Source organism: Xenopus laevis, chromosome 9_10L (genome assembly GCF_017654675.1).
Source record: "Xenopus laevis strain J_2021 chromosome 9_10L, Xenopus_laevis_v10.1, whole genome shotgun sequence".
NCBI classification, from domain to species: domain Eukaryota; kingdom Metazoa; phylum Chordata; class Amphibia; order Anura; family Pipidae; genus Xenopus; species Xenopus laevis.
The window spans coordinates 29,601,892-29,621,812 of NC_054387.1; the positions used below are offsets into that span (position 1 = coordinate 29,601,892).

The window sequence follows — 19,921 nt, forward strand, 5'->3', positions numbered from 1 at the left end:
CCGTCGGGGGCCCCCATACACGGGCCAATAAGCTGCCGACACAGTCTGTCGGCAGCTTTTATCGGCCCGTGTATGGCCACCTTAAGAATTAAAATAGGCCCTGGCATTTCAGGTACACAGAGGCCCAATCAGCCCATATAGAAGCCCAAACAGCTCCCACCAGCCCACTAAATACTGACTTTCTATGGGACCTTATAGCAGCCCCTCTGGCATTTGCCAGAACCCACAGATTGCCAGTCCGGGCCTGCTCCACTGCCTTTTTCCCAGGGCCGAGCACTTAAAGGAGTTGTGCCCTTTTGAATAAACTTTTAGTATTATGTAGTGAGTGATATTCTGAGAAAATTTGCAAATGGTTTTCATTTTTCATTATTTGTGGTTTTTGAGTTATTTATTTTTTATTTAGCAGCTCTCCAATTTGCAGTTTCAGCAATCAGGTTGCTGGGGTCCACCTGAGGGTGGTGGCACACGAGGCTACTGGTGAAGATTAGTCGCCCAGCGACAAATCGCCTCTTTGGGCGATTAATCTCAACCTGAATGCCTTCCTGTAAATCGATGGTGGGATGGCACTCAGATCTCTACGGCTTTGCAAAGTCGCCCGAAGTTTCCTAGTGAGGCGAGTAGGCAGTTTACATTCTAGCCAGCTGGAAGGCATTTAGGGGAGATTAGTCGCCCGAAGAAGAGGCGATTTGTCGCTGGGCGACTAATCTCCCCCACCAGCCTCATGTGCCACCACCCTAAAGAGTCTGAGGATGCTTGTAATGGAATGTTTATCCAGTGCTTCATTGGGTTTTCTTGTTTCCCTACCAGTTTTGATTGCGGGAAAACTGCACATAGCTGTGTATGCACATACGTTTTAATATTACAGTTCAAATACGAGGAATTTTACACACAATCTGCAGGTGGCAATTCACCTTTTATTATAAGCCACAGACCAGTGAAACATGTGTTGGTTGATCTGTTTACAGATGTACGTTGTTGAAGCTGTACAGGAATTTCAAAAACAGTTTCCTTCTGATGAGATACGGAAATTGCAGGAACAAAACGCTGAGTTAAGGAATGTGATTGGCCAAATGAGGAAAGAAATGGAGTCTGCATCTGAACAAATCATACCTCCAGCACATGATACAGCAGAAGCTTCTGCCAATGACAAACAGGACCCTGTATTCACACCAGGTGAGGCTTTAGCTTATACAGCAGGGCAATCTGTGCCCGCAAAGAACAGTACTTATGTATAGATTTCACAGTGTTGGGAAGTGACTCCTGTTTTTCTCATTAATGTCTAATAGTACAGTAATAGACAAAAATAGGAGCATTTGTGCATCAAAGACTTTTAGCCTATTGTAATGTAAGCAATGTATTTGCAAATATATAAACCACTATTATGCAGCTACATTATCTTCTTTCCTTTTTAGCCTGTACTACATCTCTTTATTTAAATCTGCTAAAATCTACTTGTTTAACTAGGTTACCGCGCAAGCACCAAATAAGGTAGATCCAATTTGTTGTTGGACCTCTGGCCAAATCAAGTGCCTTGTACACAGTACGGTCATCTGTAGACCATGTATATTGGCCAGTAATTTTAGATTGGTGGGATTATAGCACCACACCAAAACCAAACTCTGCCACATAGCCACACTGTTCAAAGCCATACTATAGGTATGGGACCTGTTACCCAGAATGCTTGGGACTAGGGGTTTAACGTTTCTTTCTATAATTTACCTATCATACCTTAAGTCTACTAGAAAATCATGTAAACATTAAAGAAAGCTTTTGCTTCCAATAAGGATTAATTATATCTTAGTTTGATCAAGTACAAGCTACTGTTTCATTATTACAGAGAAAAAGGAAATAATTTTTGGATTATTTGGATAAAATGGAGTCTATGGGAGATGGGCGTTCAGTAATTCGGAGCTTTCTGGATAACAGGTTTCCAGTAATGGATCCCTTACCTGTACTGTGGGTTGTAAGGTGAAATTTACCTCTTAAACTATATATGAAGTGGATCAGTCTTCTTATCTTGATCTGGTGTCATGGATGGGTAGTGACCTTGTTGCCATACCGAGGCCTAATCAATAATTGACAATAATGTCAATCAATGCCTAATTTAACTTGTGTGCACTTGTCAAGAAGGTGAACATTTATTGGTACCCAATTTACTTTATTTTATTAATACATTTTGTTGCAACCATGAGATCCAGTTTAAGAGACAAAAGCCAAAATCCTCTGAGCTATTTCCAAAAACTAGGAATCTAAGGCTAGTCGTGGGATGGTGGCACTCCTTTCCCCGCCTTATTTACTGTTAGTATGTGCAACTAAACATCTGTAAAAGCAAATGGGAGATGTGGAACTGGGACGGTTAAGGACTGACACGATATTTCTTTTTTTTTTTTTTTTTTGGTGAAACAAGGAACCACTTCAGAATATGGTATTGGTTTATCGGAAAACCTGTTATCCGAATTACAGAAAAGCCAATTTTAATCAAATAATACAACTTTTTTAAAAATAATTTCCCTCATTTATTGTAATAATAAAACAGTAGCTTGTACTTGATCCTTAGATATACAGTAATTAATCCGTATGGGAGGCAAAACAATCCTATTGGGTTTAATTAAGGTTTAAATTATTTTTTTGCAGACATAATATATGGATATCCAAATCACGGAAAGATCCCTTATCTGATAAACTCCAGGTCCTGAGTATTCTGGATAACAGGTCCCGTACCTATATTATGTCTTCTTGCCTATTAAGAACAAACCCAAGCCCAACAAGACCACATAAATTTGGAGATCTAGCTACCTATTCTGTGACTTCTGACACCCACCTTATTACAGAGAAAAATGTGCTCATAAATTTGTAAATGAAATGGGTGATACATACATTGACCTGGCACCTACAGTACATATCTACAGGATCACGTCATTTCAGTACAACAGCGAAACAAAACTAGACAGATATAAACCCAGCTTCACACACTGGCCTCTGAGACAATGCAAGCTTGTAATACACCTCTCTAAACTGGGAAAAATTTGCATACCAGAATTTCTAATCTCAAACATTAAGGGTAGAACTACACATTCAAATACGATCCGACACGCTGCGACAAAATGCATGCATCAAATCGCATGCGACAGAAATAAGGTAAGAGATAGAAATGTTGGATGAAGTCGCAGCGTTGATCCGACGCGACACGAGTGCCGGATGCAGACGATGAACGATGCGTCTGCATCCGACAGTCGTGTTGCGTCGGATTAACGATGCGACTTCATCCGACATTTCTATCTCTTACCTTATTTCCGTCACATGCATTTTGTCGGATCGCGCCAAAAACATCTGTGCAGTCCTACCCTTACTTAATTTTTGTTTGACAATCTTGAAGATGTAAAAGACTGCAGTAAAATGGATAGTATGAGGGTTTACCAGAGTCTATATAAATCTTGTTTTCTTTTTACACAAATTGAAAGGAACCAGACTCTTTGACTCATAGGAACCATTTTCCAACCCCTCCTTCATCTTGCTCCATTGTAAAGTGATAGATTCTGGGACTTCATGTCCTTCTGCTTTCCATAGTGGATGATGCACTGATTAATTGTAAATCCATGTTGCACGCTCAAGTCAGGAAAACGCTACAACAAAGCACATACAAAGAACTGCCTTGATTATTAAGTACAAAGGGTTGCCCTCATTCCTCTTGCATTTGGGGTCTCCGTAATTGACCCCTATTGTCTTTTGAGATGCCCATCCTTTAAATAGTTCTGGGAAGTAGTAACATCTTTACTAAAAGAACACATCAGGTGTGAACTAGTGAACTAGTGTTTTGCCTTCAATTTCTCCAAAATGGGAGATGTACGCTCCATGAAGGTGGTTGTTAAACATGGAATACCTTTTTCTGTGTTTAGAGATTTAGTTGGGTTCTGGATTCTGGACTATTTTAGAAGGAACTGGTGGGCCAGACACTACATTCCACTGGATCAGCTCACATATTAGAGCAGGCTGTCCTGTGGAAAGGTATTTGAATGTTTTTAGAAGTTTAGGATGCTGTCTCTGAGGAGGGCACACTGCAGAGGAAATACATGTTTGTGAGAGGAACACCCGGTGGGGCTGGGGGTACTCACTTTCCCTGCAAAAAAGCATAAACAGCAATTAAGAACAAAGCCAGGAGGCTGAACAAATACATAAAGAAGCTTTAGCTGTAAGTTTGGGTGTGACCAAAAAGTGTGTTGGTAGTGCCTAGAGGACAGAGGTTATTTTTGTCATTTTTGTATGCGGAAATTCAGGGCTGGTCCTATCACATGTGGGGCCCAATTGGGACCATGTTGGCGGGGCCCCTAGACAAAGTGTTGCTGGCTACTGACACACCAAGTATTTAGGAAAATAAGGGCATACAGGCACAAAATAGAAAGGAAAGGGGCAGACAAGGTAACATAATAGGGGCACACAGGGTAAGAGAGAGAGGGAGGAAATAGGAGAGTGGACTGGGCCAATTAGTTTGGGGCTGGGCCGATTCAGCTTGGGAGCAGGCTTGGTTGGATTGGGGGCAGGCAGGGCCTATCAAGGTTGGAGGAAAGCTGGGCCTATGAGAGTTGGGGGCAGGCTAGACCTATGGATTTGGGGATGGGCTGGACTCTCAAAGTTGGGGGCAGGCCAGGCAGCATCATGTGCTGAGGGAAATATTATCTGTGCTGCCCTGTGGTGCGGGGCCCCCCAGAGGTGCGGGGCCCAATTGGGCCCAATTGGTCCAATTGGCCTAAGGCCGGCCCTGCGGAAATTGGTACCCCTGTGCCTTAATATTGAGAAGAAAGAAAGTGTCTACAGAAAACATGGTCAGCAGGTTTTCTAACATATCATGTGGTATAACAGGACATTTTAAGAGGCAGCAAAATCATTGTGGAAGCAAAACCAGTACCTGAAATGAACTTGACCAGAGAGCCCACAAACTTTTGGATCTGGGGGGGTTATAGGACCATAACTAAAGGACACATTAACATGCAATTATATATGATATATATATATATCAAGAAAACATGTTTATTTAAAAGTAATGGAAATTAGATTGAAATGTCCCCTCTTTTAAGGGCATAAAGAATATCTGAAGTTACATGATGAAACTGATGGACATTGGTTTTGGTTGTGATAAGCAGAGGGTCCTTCGACAGATGTTGATTTTTGGTCCATGGGCCTCTAGCTATACCATCGTTTAATATTTTTAAAAGATTATTTTTGCTTCTGATATTAAAGAAAGGATTCTGATATTTTCAATTCTCTTTTTAAGATTATGTCCAGTCTCTTGAAGATGAAATCAGAACCCTAAAGCAGAAGATCAGTATTATAGAGGAAAGGATACAGGAGGAATCGGGTCCCAAGAAAAACTTGCCAGTACCAGCACCAGCAGTTCTTCCTGAGAATGCAGAAAGCCAAAGCTACAAAACCACCGGTAACAAATAATTCCTTTATTACATATAAATTGTTTATCAGCCAATAATCATTGAAACTGATATGTTTCTTCTAGTATTTAAACATTATACCCTCTCAGTTAGTTTTGGCATAGTTAAGATATGAAGCATTGTCTGCACTTTTAATTGATGCCATTAGATGCTGTCGAACAGCAGAATTAGCAACATGTAGCTTTGCATTATGTAGTTTAAGTGAAGCCCTCAGCAAAGTTTTTAAGTTGTAAATGTACATTTACCTTAGAGGTATAATTTGTGCCTGCATATGCAACAGCCTTATGGCATTACTGTTATAGCCCTCAAAAGACAATTACTATGCAACCTCCCTGTTTAGCTTAGTTGATCATCTATACGACTCTTCTTAACTATCTGCTATTGTTATTATTCGGCATTATGTCACCTGCTCATGTGGCAGGAAAATGCTCCTGCAACAAACATCCACCATCATCTTCTCATTTATTCCTGTCATTATTGCCTTCACCTGTGATTATGCATTTTTCAGGTATAATTTTCTGTCCTGTGCACCCACGGGTGCAGACAGTTACCATAGAAATAGAGAGGGGGAGTGATTACAATAATCACGCTGTGTGCCATTACCAAAGTGATGCATTCTGGAACTTAACTGTTTGGAAGTATGCAAAAATGTTTGGAACTATGCAAAATATATTCATGCCCTCTTCTTATTGCATGCACATTGGATTATGTGATTGCTTTTTGAGGCCTATTTTGGTTTGTGGAGCTGCGCTGCTCACAGGGAACAGTTTTATACTTTTTTACTTTTGTTTCTTTAGGTCCCTTGGGAGCTGACAAAGGGCCTTCTGTTGAAACTACAAAGAGATTGGATGCAGGAGCTGCTCATTTAGACTCCATGGTTTCACAGCTCACACAGAAAGTAGGATTTTTTTAAGCCCTGCATGTAAAAAAGTTATTATTTCTTATTACTTCATTTCTATTTCCCAGATCTTGGGTGTAACTTAAGTAGGCAGTATTGATCAGCTCAAGTTCCAGCTGAGCTGAACGGTCATCCGAGGCAAACAGCAGTAACAGACTAAAGGCCCCTTTTACACGGGCCGATAAAAGCTGCCAACAGACCTAGTCTGCAGCTTATTGGCCCGTGTGTGGGGCCATCCGACGGGCGTCCCGAGCGATATTTGTCCGAAAGTCGGTCAGATGTTGATCAGACAGGGTAAAAAATCCCGTCGGATCGCGGGCCGCATCTGACTGACTGCCCATATTGCCTACATTCTGATCCGATCGTTCTGCCCTGGGCCCAATATCGCCACCTCAATGTTTACATATATTGGGGAGAGATCTGCTTGTTAGAACACCGATTTTATGTTCCCCAGGGTATCACGTCAAAATGGTGTAAATTCTGGGTAAACCATTAAATCTGGGAAAGAAAAAGAGCAGCTTGCCTTAATGGGACCACAACAAAATGGTGTAAAATCCAGTGACAAAAACTTCAGTTGCTGGTGCAGGAAGCATCTCCTAATGCTTCTCCATTCTATTGATCTTTTCTGTGGCTCTGGTTGACATAACTAGTAGTGTTATGTTATTTAGCCTTTGTCTTTGGCTGAAATGTGTAGGTCTCTTAAATAATAAATAATAAAATCCCAAACTGTTTTAACAAGGCTCTATGTGTAACATTCTTTGAATGCCCAGTAAGTTCATTTTGTTACTGCTATTTAGCTGAAGCATATGTATTTTTTGTATCTTCTTCACTACCTAAATTTAAAAAAAACATGACTGTGTAAACCTTATGTTTCCCCCACTCTGCTATATAGTGCCCTTAGTATAAATATACAGTAGGTAAAGCTTATATAGGCAGTCATGCGTGTTTAAAATGTTCATGTTTTAAAAATTTTCAAATAAATATTTTGCTTCATTTCAGAGTGTAACAATAGACCAGCTTCGCAAGGAAATTCAGACTCTTCAACATCGGCTAACAGGTTGTAAAGTCCCAAAGGATGTGTGTCCAGAAACCCATGTTTACATGCTCAGTAACAAACTGAGAGAAGCTGCAACGAAAATTTCTCAGCTCAGCCTAGAGAAACAGCAACTGATTGATATGGGGAACAGACTACGAGCAGAGCTTGCATCCATTGAGAGTAAGAAACTTTGTGGTCACTAAATACATTGCTTAAGGCTTGGGGATTTAGTTAAAAAATGTTATAATGATATCAGGCACAACTACCACTTCCAGTACAGACCATTTGGCATATTCATAGGTGCTAATTAGCAAAGCAGATCAATCACAACAAATAACTTTAAGCAGTACTTTCAGGCTTTGCAAAGAGTTGGCCAGTTATCTAATAAGTTACATATTTTTGGTAATAATTTTATAAAAATGATCATGTAATCTAAAGAAACCTACAGAACCTGAGGATAAACTACAAAAGATATATTGAAAGGCTGTATCTGACTCCTTCAGCTGGGCATCCCTGAATTTTCACCCCTGATTTCATATTTCCAGATGCAATTATATCTGCAATTATAGATGCAAATATAGTCTCTGGTTTCATGAATATTAGAAAACTTGAGTTTCAGCAGCAGGTTCCAATTTACCCAGCAACCAAACTGTGGTTGCAATATAAGACTGAAATATAAAAAGTAGAGGGCTCTAATTGAGTTTCCTGACCACCTGACTGACTTATATATAAGCCATATGGGTAACTGATCAGCTCAGTTTCTTAAAGGGGTTGTTCATATTTGAAAGTCATATTTTGAAACAATTTTGCAGTTGGTTTCTTGTTCAGCAGCTCCCCAGCATGGTATTTTAGCAGCTACCTTGTTGCTAGGGTCCGAATTACATCAGCAACCAGAGAGTAGTTTGGATGAGAAACTGGTATATGAATAGAAGGGGTCTGTATTGTAAAACAAGCAATGCAAAGTAACAATAACAATGTACCCTTACAGAGCAATAGTTGTTTGGCTGATGGGGTCAGTGACTCCTGTTGGAAACTGGAAAGAGTCAGAAGAAGAAAGCAAATAATTCCAAAACTATAAAAAAAATAATGAAGACCAAGGTTAACCTCATTAATTTCTTTTGTCTTCATTATTTCTATTATAGTTCATCAGTCTGTCCCGCCAGCTTCTGACATACAAGAGAATGGAGTGCAAAATCGTCTCTCAGCCCTGGAAAATCTTCAATACAACCTAACATCCCAGGTACTTTCTCAAAATGCATATATATATATTCTGGAACAATGCTGTTCAACGTCTGTGGTACAGAGGGCCGGAATTTTCATGGTCTACATGGTGGAGGGCCGATAATGGAAGCCAGTGTTATCCACTCCCTGTTTTTAGAGACCACACCCACTTTAAACCACACCCATGTTACCCCATATCACAGGCGCCATCTTCCAGCTCTTCGGTCTTCTTCATGTCTTCTTCCTTCCTTTTGGAAATTTCCGTCATTTTCGGCGCATACACAGTTGTCAAAAACCGGAAGACTGCACATGCGCCGATACTGCTCTTACTTCCTGAAGAAGGCCGCAGAGCTGAAGATTGCACCCGAGCTCGGCTGCGCTGAATCTGCAATCAGAGGTAAGTAAAGACTTAGGGGCAATTACTGGAGTTTACACCTAGGCTGGGGGGAGCGGGGGGGGACTGTGGAGGGTAGGGATTTTTATGAATAAGGGGTTTGGTTCTCCTTTAAACACCTTAGGGGCCCCTAACAATAATTTTCAAATGCTAACAAATCCCCAGAACAAAAACCAGGCTTATGTTCCACAGGCAGAGCAGGGCACACACAGGCAGCACAGGGAAGGCAGAGTATGGCACACACAGGCAGTGCATGGCACACACAGACAGAGTATCGCACACCCAAGAACAATAGGGCAGGCAGAGTATGGCACACCCAGGGAACATAGGCCAGGCATAGTATAGCACACACAGGGAGCATAGTGCAGGCAGAGTATGGCACACACAGGGAGCATAGGGAAGGCAGAACAGAGCAGGAGGCAGAGAAACCCATCAGGACCGCTCTAAGATGTACTACATACAGTGACAGAATGCTGGTGCCCCTCCAGCAGTTTGTATGAGTGTAGGGGATGCAGGGGGATTACATTTGTGAACAATACAGGGGATTACAGTATGATTATGAAGTTTAAACAATGCAGAGGCCAGTAAATCTCTGTAGTGATACCTATATTAAAGCTTACACATGGTAAGCAGACACAGCAGGCAGACTTCCATGTGGAGGGCCACACAAGGGGGGGGGTCGCGGGCCGCATGCTCCCGCGGGCCGCCAGTTGGACAGCCCTGTTCAGAAAAAGAAAGGCTTCTTAGCAGTTGAAATGTATTTATGTTGTTATTTTACAAATGTTATCTTTTGGAGCTCTATAAGGCTTTTTATAGCTGAAACTAGTTGCCACCCAAAGAACAACACTCACCAAGAGACAGTTGCATCTTCATTGGTTTCTCAGCTGTTCCAAATTAAGCCAACATTTTCTTATAAGGCAGTCTGGCTTGAATGGGCCTAGCCCAAAACCAAAATGGAAGTGGTACTGTGATGTTTCAGTTGATTGGGTTCAAGAGGACATATCTTATCTTTGCTTTAAATGGGCTGGGAAGTTACATTTGAGCAGCTCAGGAAGTATCACCCATCTGTCACTAGGTGAAATGGAGACGGTTGTCTTTGTTGTTGTGGAATTAACTTTGCTGGGCTCAGTTTACAGTTGATGCAGGTATAGTTCTCCACACCACCGACAGTCTGCTGGCATCCCTGCAATAATAGATTTTGTTAGATGGGAAGGGTAAAGCATTCCCATAAGCATGATTTTGTGCAATTCACTGGCAGTTGAGACAGATTTCCTAATCCAGTGTCCTTGAATGATTAATCTCACTCCTGTTGGAGAGATGAGGCTCACTGCCAAAGTAATATTTTATTTGGAAATTACATTTTTAAGATCATTCAAATGCATCTTACCATTATCCTCAATGTCTTTTATGGTCCATTGTGCACAAAACCGCGGCATCATTACTATTTTGCTGCCATATTGAAGATTCATCTGCACTGTGGTCTTCTTTGGGCAGAAACATACCCTTCTGGTTTTAGAGTAAAGGTGGGAGGGTAAAGTTTGGTTTGTGCCCAGAACATTTCTACATTTGGCAATACTGATCATGTTGGTTGATGTTACTGAAATATTGCACAGCAACAGATATTTCCTTCAAAGGGCAGTATAACAAGAGCTTAACCTCCTGTTTAAAGGGGTAGTTTATCTTTAAGATAACTTTTAGTATAGAAACTTGGAGAGGCTTCAAATGGGGTTTTTTTTTGCCTTCCTCTGGATCAACTAGCAGTTAGGCAGGTTAAAATAGAGTTAAAAGGTTGAACCTAATGAACATGTGTTCTTTTTCAATAATTTACTATATTACGAATTTACTATGTCATTTTCTATTTTGGATAGTTCTTTATAATTATGTGCTTCTTCTTCGGACTCTTTCCAGCTTTTGGTATTGTTACTATTTATTACTTATCGTTCTAATCAGGCCCCCTCCTATTTAAATTCTGGTCTCTCATTCAGGTGCTGAAATTACAAACTGGAGAGTTGAACAAGAAGCTGAATAATTCAAAAACCACAAATAAAAAATTAAAACCAATTGCAAATTGTCTCAGAATATCACTGTGTACATCATACTAAAAGATAATATTTAGGTGAACAACCCCTTTAAAAAGATAGAAGCTCCAAATACACGTGCATCTAATTTCTTTTGTGGGCTGTTTGTTGCCCATGCAGAAGTGCAGACTGAAGTGAGGTCCTCGTCTCATACCTGTGTAATAAACTTCAGGCATATTCTATATTTTTACCAATGAAAGTATGGTATCTAAACAGTGACTTTGTTACTCTTACATTTTCATTCATAAGGATATATGCAATTTTATTTGCAGTTTTCAATTTTAAAAATGCATTATTGTCTTCAAGAAAATATTGTTTTCTTTTATAGCTCATTATAGCCTCATTACTGCTTCTAATCACTGAATATTTTATCTTTAGTGTAGTTGTTGTCTATTTATGATCATCAGTAAAGACTTTTCCTCTGGACTGTTTGCTATATATTTTAAGCTCCTTATCACTATATCACTGAATGAAGCTAAAGTAACTTGTATTAGTAATATACTTGACGCTGAGCAAAAAAATGTGCCAAGGGGTGGAGCACAGACTTGGTTGTTCCAAATGTTTCTTTCATTGACTGTCTGCTTTACCGTAGGAACTTCAGTTTGCTCAGTACCAGAAAACCTCCAACTTTCCTTTAAAAGAGCACAGCACTATTAGAGCCAAGAAGCACAAAGACAATGATAATACTCCAGAGATCTTCACAGAGCAGGTGAAGCATACATAGTAATATTACTAATATTAAGTACTGCCTGCATCATTTCTACATGCATATCTATTATACTCTAATTGCGGTGAATGGGGACAGGATCAGAGAAGTTACTTTGCACTCTCTAAACTTAAAGAGCAAACTTATGCTCTTTAAGCTTGGAGGTTTATTGGCAGCCACTGGAAAGGTGCCATCTGAGGCAAGGTTCTTTGCTTCCTCATTACAGGAGAGCCTTGGCAATGTATCTATTCTAGCCTTGTATCTATTCCTTCTGTTGCTATTTAAGGGTGCCAACAAACAGGGTGCTTAGTTGCCCAGCAGGAGATCTCCTCTCCGGTGGGTGATGAAGCGCCCAACTATACCTGTCCCTTTATATTTGTTAGACTCGCCACATGTAAAACACTTTACATGTAGAAATCCTGGGAAAACATTTAAAATGCCTCCTTTTGCATTTTCTGACAATTAACCAGGATTGCGGCATTTAATGTGTTTTACATGCAGCGATTGCAATGAATGTGAGTGGGCAGGTATTGTCAGGTGCTTTATCATCCACAGGAGAGGAGATATGGTGATGAAGGGCCCCGTTTGTCAGGGTCCTAAATGGATGCTGTCATAACATCATTGTCTCTTTTTTAATTATGCCATTTCTAATTTTATGCAAAATTAACATGGTAACATAGATAGGTCGAAAAAAGGCACACGTCCATCAAGTTCACCCTTTTAAGTAATGACATTTTATTATCTGTAACATAGATGATTCAGATTTCATATGTTTGTGTATTAAAACTAAGTACTGCCTCAGATAATCTTCCCTGAGTACATATCAATAATCTCTAAACCATGGAGCAAGGGTGGACTGCTTTGCTAATGAGGAAGTATATCCACATGAGTCATACTAAATAGACTTGTCTTTGCAAACACCAAAATGTAATTTAAATCTTCCAGAAGTAATTTTTGCCCATAAGGCCCTACTTTACACAATGTTTTAAAAAAAAAGTAAACTGCTTTTATTTTGATTGTACTGTATCATACTTTATCTATAGCAGGTTATGTATCTGGGATTTTAAAATAGTTCAGCCACTTTTTAACCTAAGTTGGACTGTTAAGCAAATCTTTAATGAAGATGGACTTTGAGTACTTGTGAATAATAAACAGGAAAGGCCAACAAGGTAGTATCCTGTTTCCCATTCATAAAATGATTATTAAGGGCACTTGTCACCGCCAGAGTTGTTGGTTAACAGAGCTTGTACTCTGGTTGGGGGAAACAATAGTTATTGTAAAAAGAAAATATTCCCCTCACAAATGTTAGGCTGCCTCCACAGGGAGGGTGCATGTTTAGTGGCTGCATGTGCATAGTGAGCGCTTCTCCAGGTGTGCTTTTTGTGCACATGCGTGTGACGCTACCAGGGGCACTGCGCCAATGAGGCAAGTTGACGCCGAACAAGTTCCCAAGGGCGGCAAAATAACTGATAACTCTTGAGCCGAATTTCAGATAAGCACTGAGGGGTGTCATCGCAGGAGCCGCCAATGCAATGCAAACAGAGTTGAGACTTCTAACTCAGAAACCATAATTACTTTCTTTAAAATGATATGTTGAATATAACATGAATTTCTGGATTGAAAAATAGCCATCTGTTTATTTTTTCCCTGTATATTTTTTCCCTGTTTATTTTTTCCCTGTTTAATGTAGCCATATCATACTGTCAAACAGTCTGGGAGTAAAGAGAACAAATATCTTCTGGAACATCAGGTGAACATTGCTCCATCTCCAGTCCCATCATCATCTTTAGCAGAGGCAGACTCCTCCCTGCAGGATGTTTGGAAACTTCTAGATATTGGATCAAGCCTGTCTCTAATCAGTTCTCAGGAAGACAACAAGCAAGGTAATGATGGAAGAGGGGCCTGCCTTCCATTTCTTATTTTGGTGTTAAGGAAGACATTTGCCCAGCCAACTGATGTTGCTCTGCTCAGGAAGGAGATGAGGAGGGACATCTGAGGCTCCTCATCTCTTTTTTGAGCAGAAAAACATCAGAACATTTCTCTGTTTTCCTTATGTAGGTATATCTCTTTGACTGTACAGTTACAGGAACTGACCAGCTGGTGGTACTATACAAAAATCATTATATTGGCAGTTAGTACAAACTTAAATTGCGCTGTAACTGAAAAGAATAAATAATTCATGTAAATTGCAATGTGATCTGATCATTATATTTTATTTGTTTTGTTTTGCTGATATTTCAAACTAAAATTATATAAAGCAGGTGAGATCTAACTCTGTTTGCAACTTGGAGTGCCCTCTCATAACCCTGCAATTAAAAACATACACACTAATCTGACCACAATCTCCTTGTACTGTTTATAATAACATTACTAAAAGATACATCCTGTGGGTAGCAGTGATTTGAATTAATGCAAACCCAGGATTTTGTTTGGGATTCAGCCTTTATCAGAAGGATTTAGATTTTGCCAAGTGCCTGGCCAAACCAAATCCTTAAAATCACAAGACTGACACAAAAACAAAGAAATTGCAGGGTTTTTTGTGCACGCAGCTTATGCGGTTCTTTTACCCTTCTTTATGCTCATTTACATATGCACATTAGAGCTCTGATTCAGTGTGGGATTCAGGTGAATCCTTCATGAAATATTTGGGATTCAACCAAATCCCAAGATAGTGGATTTGGTACATCCCTAGTTTGAATCACATTTTTTTTTTTTTTTCAAATATCCATATTTAAGGGGTTGTTCACCGTTAACTTTTAGTATAATGTAGAGAGTGATATTCTGAGAACATTTGCAATTACTTTTAATTTTTTATTATTTGTGGTTTTTGAGTTATTTACTGTAGCTTTTTATTCAGTGTTCTCCAGTTGGGTCCAAATTACCCTAGCAACCATGCATTGATTTCAATAAGAAACTGGAATATGAATGTGAGAGGCCTGAATAGAAAGATGAGTAATACCAGGCAGCAGTAACAATACAGTTGTAGCCTTACAGAGCATTTGTTTTTTTAGATGGCGTCAGTGAACTCCCATTTGAAAGCTCAAAAGAAGAAAATAATTAAAAATATATAAATAATTCAAAAACTATATTAAAAAAAATGAAGACCAATTGAAAGTTGCTTAGAATTGGCCATTCTATAACATACTTAATATTAACTCAAAGGTGAACCACCCCTTTAAATATATGGTTTGATTATGGGTCCAGGTTTGGCATCAGCAGCCTAACTATAGAGGTGTTTAGGACAGGGGGGCCCAGACCATGGGTTTGCTGTATAGAAATCACCCCTCCCCAGCCACTTTCTAACGTGAAAAGTTGTGGCACGGGTGGGGGAGTGCTGGGGAGGAGATGCTGTGTGCGCCAGTCCCTCCAAAGTATTTTTGGTGGGGGTGCCCAGCACAGTGTACACTACTGTATGACTTCTGTTATCTTTAAAGGAACAGTTCAGTGTGAAAATAAAAACTGTGTAAATCTGTGAAAAATAAAAAATGTTTCTAATATAGTTAGTTAGGAAAAAATTTAATCTATAAAGGCTGGAGTGACTGGATGTCTATCATAATAACCAGAACACTACTTCCTGCTTTTCAGCTCTATATAATTTTTAATAATCTTTTCAGGCCACATGGGACATAACTGTTCAGTGAGTTTGCAATTTTTCCTCAGCATGCAGCTCAGATTCAAAAGCAACAGTTATGACCCATGTGGGCCTTTAGTCTCTGATTGGTTACTGCCTGGTAACCAGGATAAGCAGGAAGTAGTGCTGAAAAAGAGAGCTGAAAAGCAGGAAGTAGTGTTCTGACTATTATGTTAGACATCCAGTCACTCCAGCCTTTATACATTACATTTTTGCCTAACTAACTATATTAGAAACATTTTTTAATTTGCACAGCCTATCCATTTACCCAGTTTTTATTTTTACACTGGACAATTCCTTTATCCAGATGGTTCCCTTGTATGTGATAACTGAACTAGCATGAATAAGTAGTGATTAGAGATTTTCCAGAAAAGTGGTCTTTCCGTAATTTGGATCACCCTACCTTAAGTCTATTAAAATCCAATATGGATTCAAGCATAAAATAAAAAGGTAGTATTTTATTATTACGGAGAAAAAATAAATAATTTTTTAAAAATAAAAATATTTGCTAAAAGTTGACGAGGTAAGGCATTTCTATACCTTTAAACCCATAAAATACATTGGCCAAATCATAACTGACATTGCATACAAAATAAGAACTGGTTTGCAAGATGCATTTTCATATGATCTGTTTCTAGGGTTGAGTTGTTCAGCTTTTTATATAATCACAAGTTAACATTTTAACTGTATGTTGCTTGCATTGTATGCTCTACAACTGTAATAAAGCGGAGCAGTGTCAGTGCTAATCTTCTATTGCAGGTCATTAGCCTTTGTTCATGAGTTTTGTTTGCTGTGTGCCTCATGGTGCTTGTATTGCTTAACAATGGACAAACTCCTCCTGGGGTATATGTGTAAGAGTAACTATGGCTGCAATAGTGCTCTCCCTAGTTGGCTGCCTGCCCAGGACAGTTTTTGAAGCTCTTGTGTCTAGGATACAAATTCCAAGCAACAGCGTTATTCAGCATTGCTTGTCTTTGTATTAAAGGGACAGCAAATAGGTTGAGCGGCACTATGGGAAATCTATTTATTAGTAGATTCTTCTTAAAGGAGAATTCAACCGTTTTCCAAAAAAAATACCCTCCCCCCCAGCCTAGCTGCCCCCCGGGGAAATGTCGCTAACTTTATACTTACCCCTCGGCGCAAATTCAGGCATCGGAGTTCACCGCAGCCATCTTCCAGGTCTTCGGTAAGCTGAGTGGGAGATCAGTGAAGCGGCACATGCACAGTTGAAGCAATTTGCCGGTTTGCAACAACTGTGCTGAAATGGACGGAAATTTCCGAAACGCCTGAAGAAGAGACGAAGATCCGGAAGATGGCTGCGGTGAACTCCAATGCCTGAATCTGCGAGGAGGGGTAAGTATAAGGTTAGGGGCATTTCCCAAGGGGGCAGCTAGGCTGGGGGGAGGAGGGAGGGTGGTCTACATGGGGTGGGGGTAGGGTTTTTTGGAAAACGATTGAATTCTCCTTTAATGTTTGTGCAATAATGCTTCTTATCCTCAAGGTGCATCAATCCATGGGCCACTTTGTTATGGATAGGGCACAACCGTATTCCTTAAAGGGGTTATTCATCTTCCAACACTTTTTTCAGTTCAGTTGTTTTATAGTAAGTTCACCAGAAATAACAACTTTTTTCAATCACTTTCTATTTGTGACCGTTTATCTAATTCTGAAGTTTTGAATTTTTCTGCTTCTGTCTTTCTAAAGCAACTCTGGGAGATGGGAGTCACCCACTCTGTAGCTGTTCTTAATTGATAGATTTAGTTGATACATTTCTTATCTTTGTCCCTGCTGAGCAGAATCCCTAAGTTTCATTAAAGGCACTTGTTAGAATTGATACAATAGTTGCTTAAATTCCACAGATGCTGCTGAGAAATGTATCAACTATGTGCAACATTAAACGTCAATCTTGGGAAAGTGTTAAAAAATAAAATAAGGGAAGCTATTGAAAACAATCTATTTCTGGTGAACAATCTAAAAACAACAGCGTCAGACGACACCCGTCGTGAGGTCAAGTCATTTTAAGAGCACACAAAGCCGCAATCCTCGCTCGCTCCACCCTACGCACTTTATAATCTCCATTGGGACCATGATTGGGAGGGGAGGTCAGAGTGGAACGGGTCTGGATCAACGGGGCCCACACGGCCTGGAGTCCTGCAAGCACAGTAAGATAACTGAAGTGAAAAAAGTGTTTGGAAGGTGAATAACCCCCATTTAATGATAGAGCTCCTCTAGTACTATTTCCCCAATGTTTTTAGAAAAAACATACAACAAGCACAACTAAATATAACTGTAGAAATTCTCATTCTGTCTCAGTTTCCAGGTAGTTTGAGTTAGAATTGCCTTTCGGGGGAACAGATGAACACAATGCCTTTTATTGAGCCCATACATAGTTCTTCATATCTGACCAATTGCATTGAACACTTGTACAGAAATGGATGGTGAAATTGCACAAGATTTATATAGTACATGGAAATGTGGCACCATGTAATAATGAATGTCCGTGTAAGTGCACCAGTGGTCAGCCCAGTTTTATAGTGTTTACCTGAGCAATGACACCTAAAGTGCAGTGGACTGACTGTAAGGACTCTGCTAACCTTTTTGAGGGGGAACTGAAATAAGAGAGCAGGAACCTGGCCATTTCAGGGGCTGAGTTAGCTTGTGCTAGAAGCTTTAGATCAGGGGTGTCCAACCCGCGGCCAGAGGGCCGCATGCGGCGCAGGATGGATATGAATACGGCCCAGTTTGAACTTCTGCCAATCCAGGAAATATCATGTTGCAATATCACACAAAGAGCGCGTACGTACAAGGTTGCTAATTGTGTGCATGTGTGGTTTATATTTTACATGGGGTGTGCGGTGTGTGTGTGGCTTTCTAGAGCAGGAAAAGTGGTTAACAAGTGAGCGTTGGGTTACTTACAAAGGCAGGTAAGCATTCTTCAGCGGCATCGCAAGCTATGCTAGGGATATATGCAGCACCTACATTTGTGAGCAACTTTTTTCAAGAATGAACACACTTGGGGGGTTATTTACTAAGCTGAAATTTTTTCATGAAATCGGACTTTTGAAAAATCACACATGTATCAGAATTTATTAAACCCAGAGGATGGAAAAGTCCAAATCAGAAAATCCGTCAGACCTGTCGAGGTTGCATATAAGTCAATGGGAGAAGTCCCAATGATCTTTTGATGTGCCCTGGTTTTAGTGCAATACCCCCAAAATTTTCAGAGTTTTCAGGCAAAAAGCAGTTTTCGGATGAAAAATCAGAAAAAATTGTGGAAATCGGATGAAAAATCTGAAAAAATCTTGAAAATCAGATTTTTTCCCACAAAGCAAAATTTCAGGAAACTATAACAATAAATAAGTGCAAAAAACCTGACTTAATTTGATTGAAGTTTGTAGCAGAAAATATTGAGATAAATTCGGACTTTTATAAATAACCCCCTAAGAGTAAAATTAGAACCAAATTATCTGATGAGCACCTTGAGAATTCACTGAGAATTGAGATACATTAGTTTCTCAAATACAATGTCAAAAATCCCACTAGGTTTATGATACCGTCTTTCCTTTTACAATAAAATAAATCAAAAGCTAGCGTTAGTGTTTGTGTGTATCTCGAGTGTGGCCCCAGAACATTTTTCTTCTTCCAATGTGGCCCAGACACCCCTGCTTTAGATGAACAGGGCTTTAGTTGTCCATTTAAATAATCCAGAGTATGGAAGTAGGAGATGAAATATACTTTCCTTTTGAACTTTGAATTTGCTATTTTATTAATCTGGTAACAACTGGTTTCAGTATGTGACGTTCCAGACAGGCAAGTACTGCAATTTCGGGCCATGTTACCAAAGCTATTAGCATCATCACGTTGCATCAGTGTACCGCTTGACCCTGCCAGAGGGTTATCTATTTTCCTTTCTCATCAGACAAAGTGTCAACATCAGTCTATTGGGTTATTAGGAGTTATGCGTCTGGGTGAAATGCTGCTCAGTAGCTGAATATAAGTAAATCATTAACAATCCCATACAGTCTGCTTCTGCTCTAGGATCGTGCACATCACACTTCATTATAAGAACATAATGTATCCTATTTTATACCACTTTTAAACCTACTTGTAAATATAGATGGTAAAACGTGAACGCATAATTTAGTTGTATATTTTCATCAGTAAGTGGGAGCTGTCTTATTGCTTGCTAGGGCTGCAACAGTCTTTAGACTATAGTATGATGTCAACCTTAGTAGTCATAACAAGTCAGAGGTATATATTTCCCTTTCAGTCACTTCCCAAATGTCACTACAGTATATTAAAGGGGTTATTTATCACAGGTCGAATTTTAGAGCTTTGTGAGCTTTTTTATACCTTGAATGAACTCACAACTCGAATGGTTTCTTATTTAAGAAAGAACTTGAATAAGTGTAGTCGGGGCAAAGAACTCAAATTGATCGAGTTTTCGGTGGAAAAAAACTTGAATCATTCAAATTAATTGAGTTTTCGAGCGAAACCCACTGGAAAAAACGCAAAC

General features: G+C 39.7%; 1 protein-coding gene across 1 annotated transcript in view; it reads left to right on the plus strand.

The window, feature by feature from the left end:
- The window catches only part of ccdc57.L (coiled-coil domain containing 57 L homeolog), an 85,359-nt gene that overhangs the window by 62,944 nt on the left and 2,494 nt on the right, over nucleotides 1-19,921 (plus strand). Inside the window, exons 11-17 of the mRNA XM_018235112.2 lie at nucleotides 966-1,173; nucleotides 5,270-5,431; nucleotides 6,239-6,339; nucleotides 7,339-7,555; nucleotides 8,518-8,615; nucleotides 11,661-11,777; nucleotides 13,465-13,657. Of these exons, the coding sequence (XP_018090601.1) occupies nucleotides 966-1,173; nucleotides 5,270-5,431; nucleotides 6,239-6,339; nucleotides 7,339-7,555; nucleotides 8,518-8,615; nucleotides 11,661-11,777; nucleotides 13,465-13,657 (1,096 nt within the window). The remainder of the gene's footprint in view (nucleotides 1-965; nucleotides 1,174-5,269; nucleotides 5,432-6,238; nucleotides 6,340-7,338; nucleotides 7,556-8,517; nucleotides 8,616-11,660; nucleotides 11,778-13,464; nucleotides 13,658-19,921) is intronic.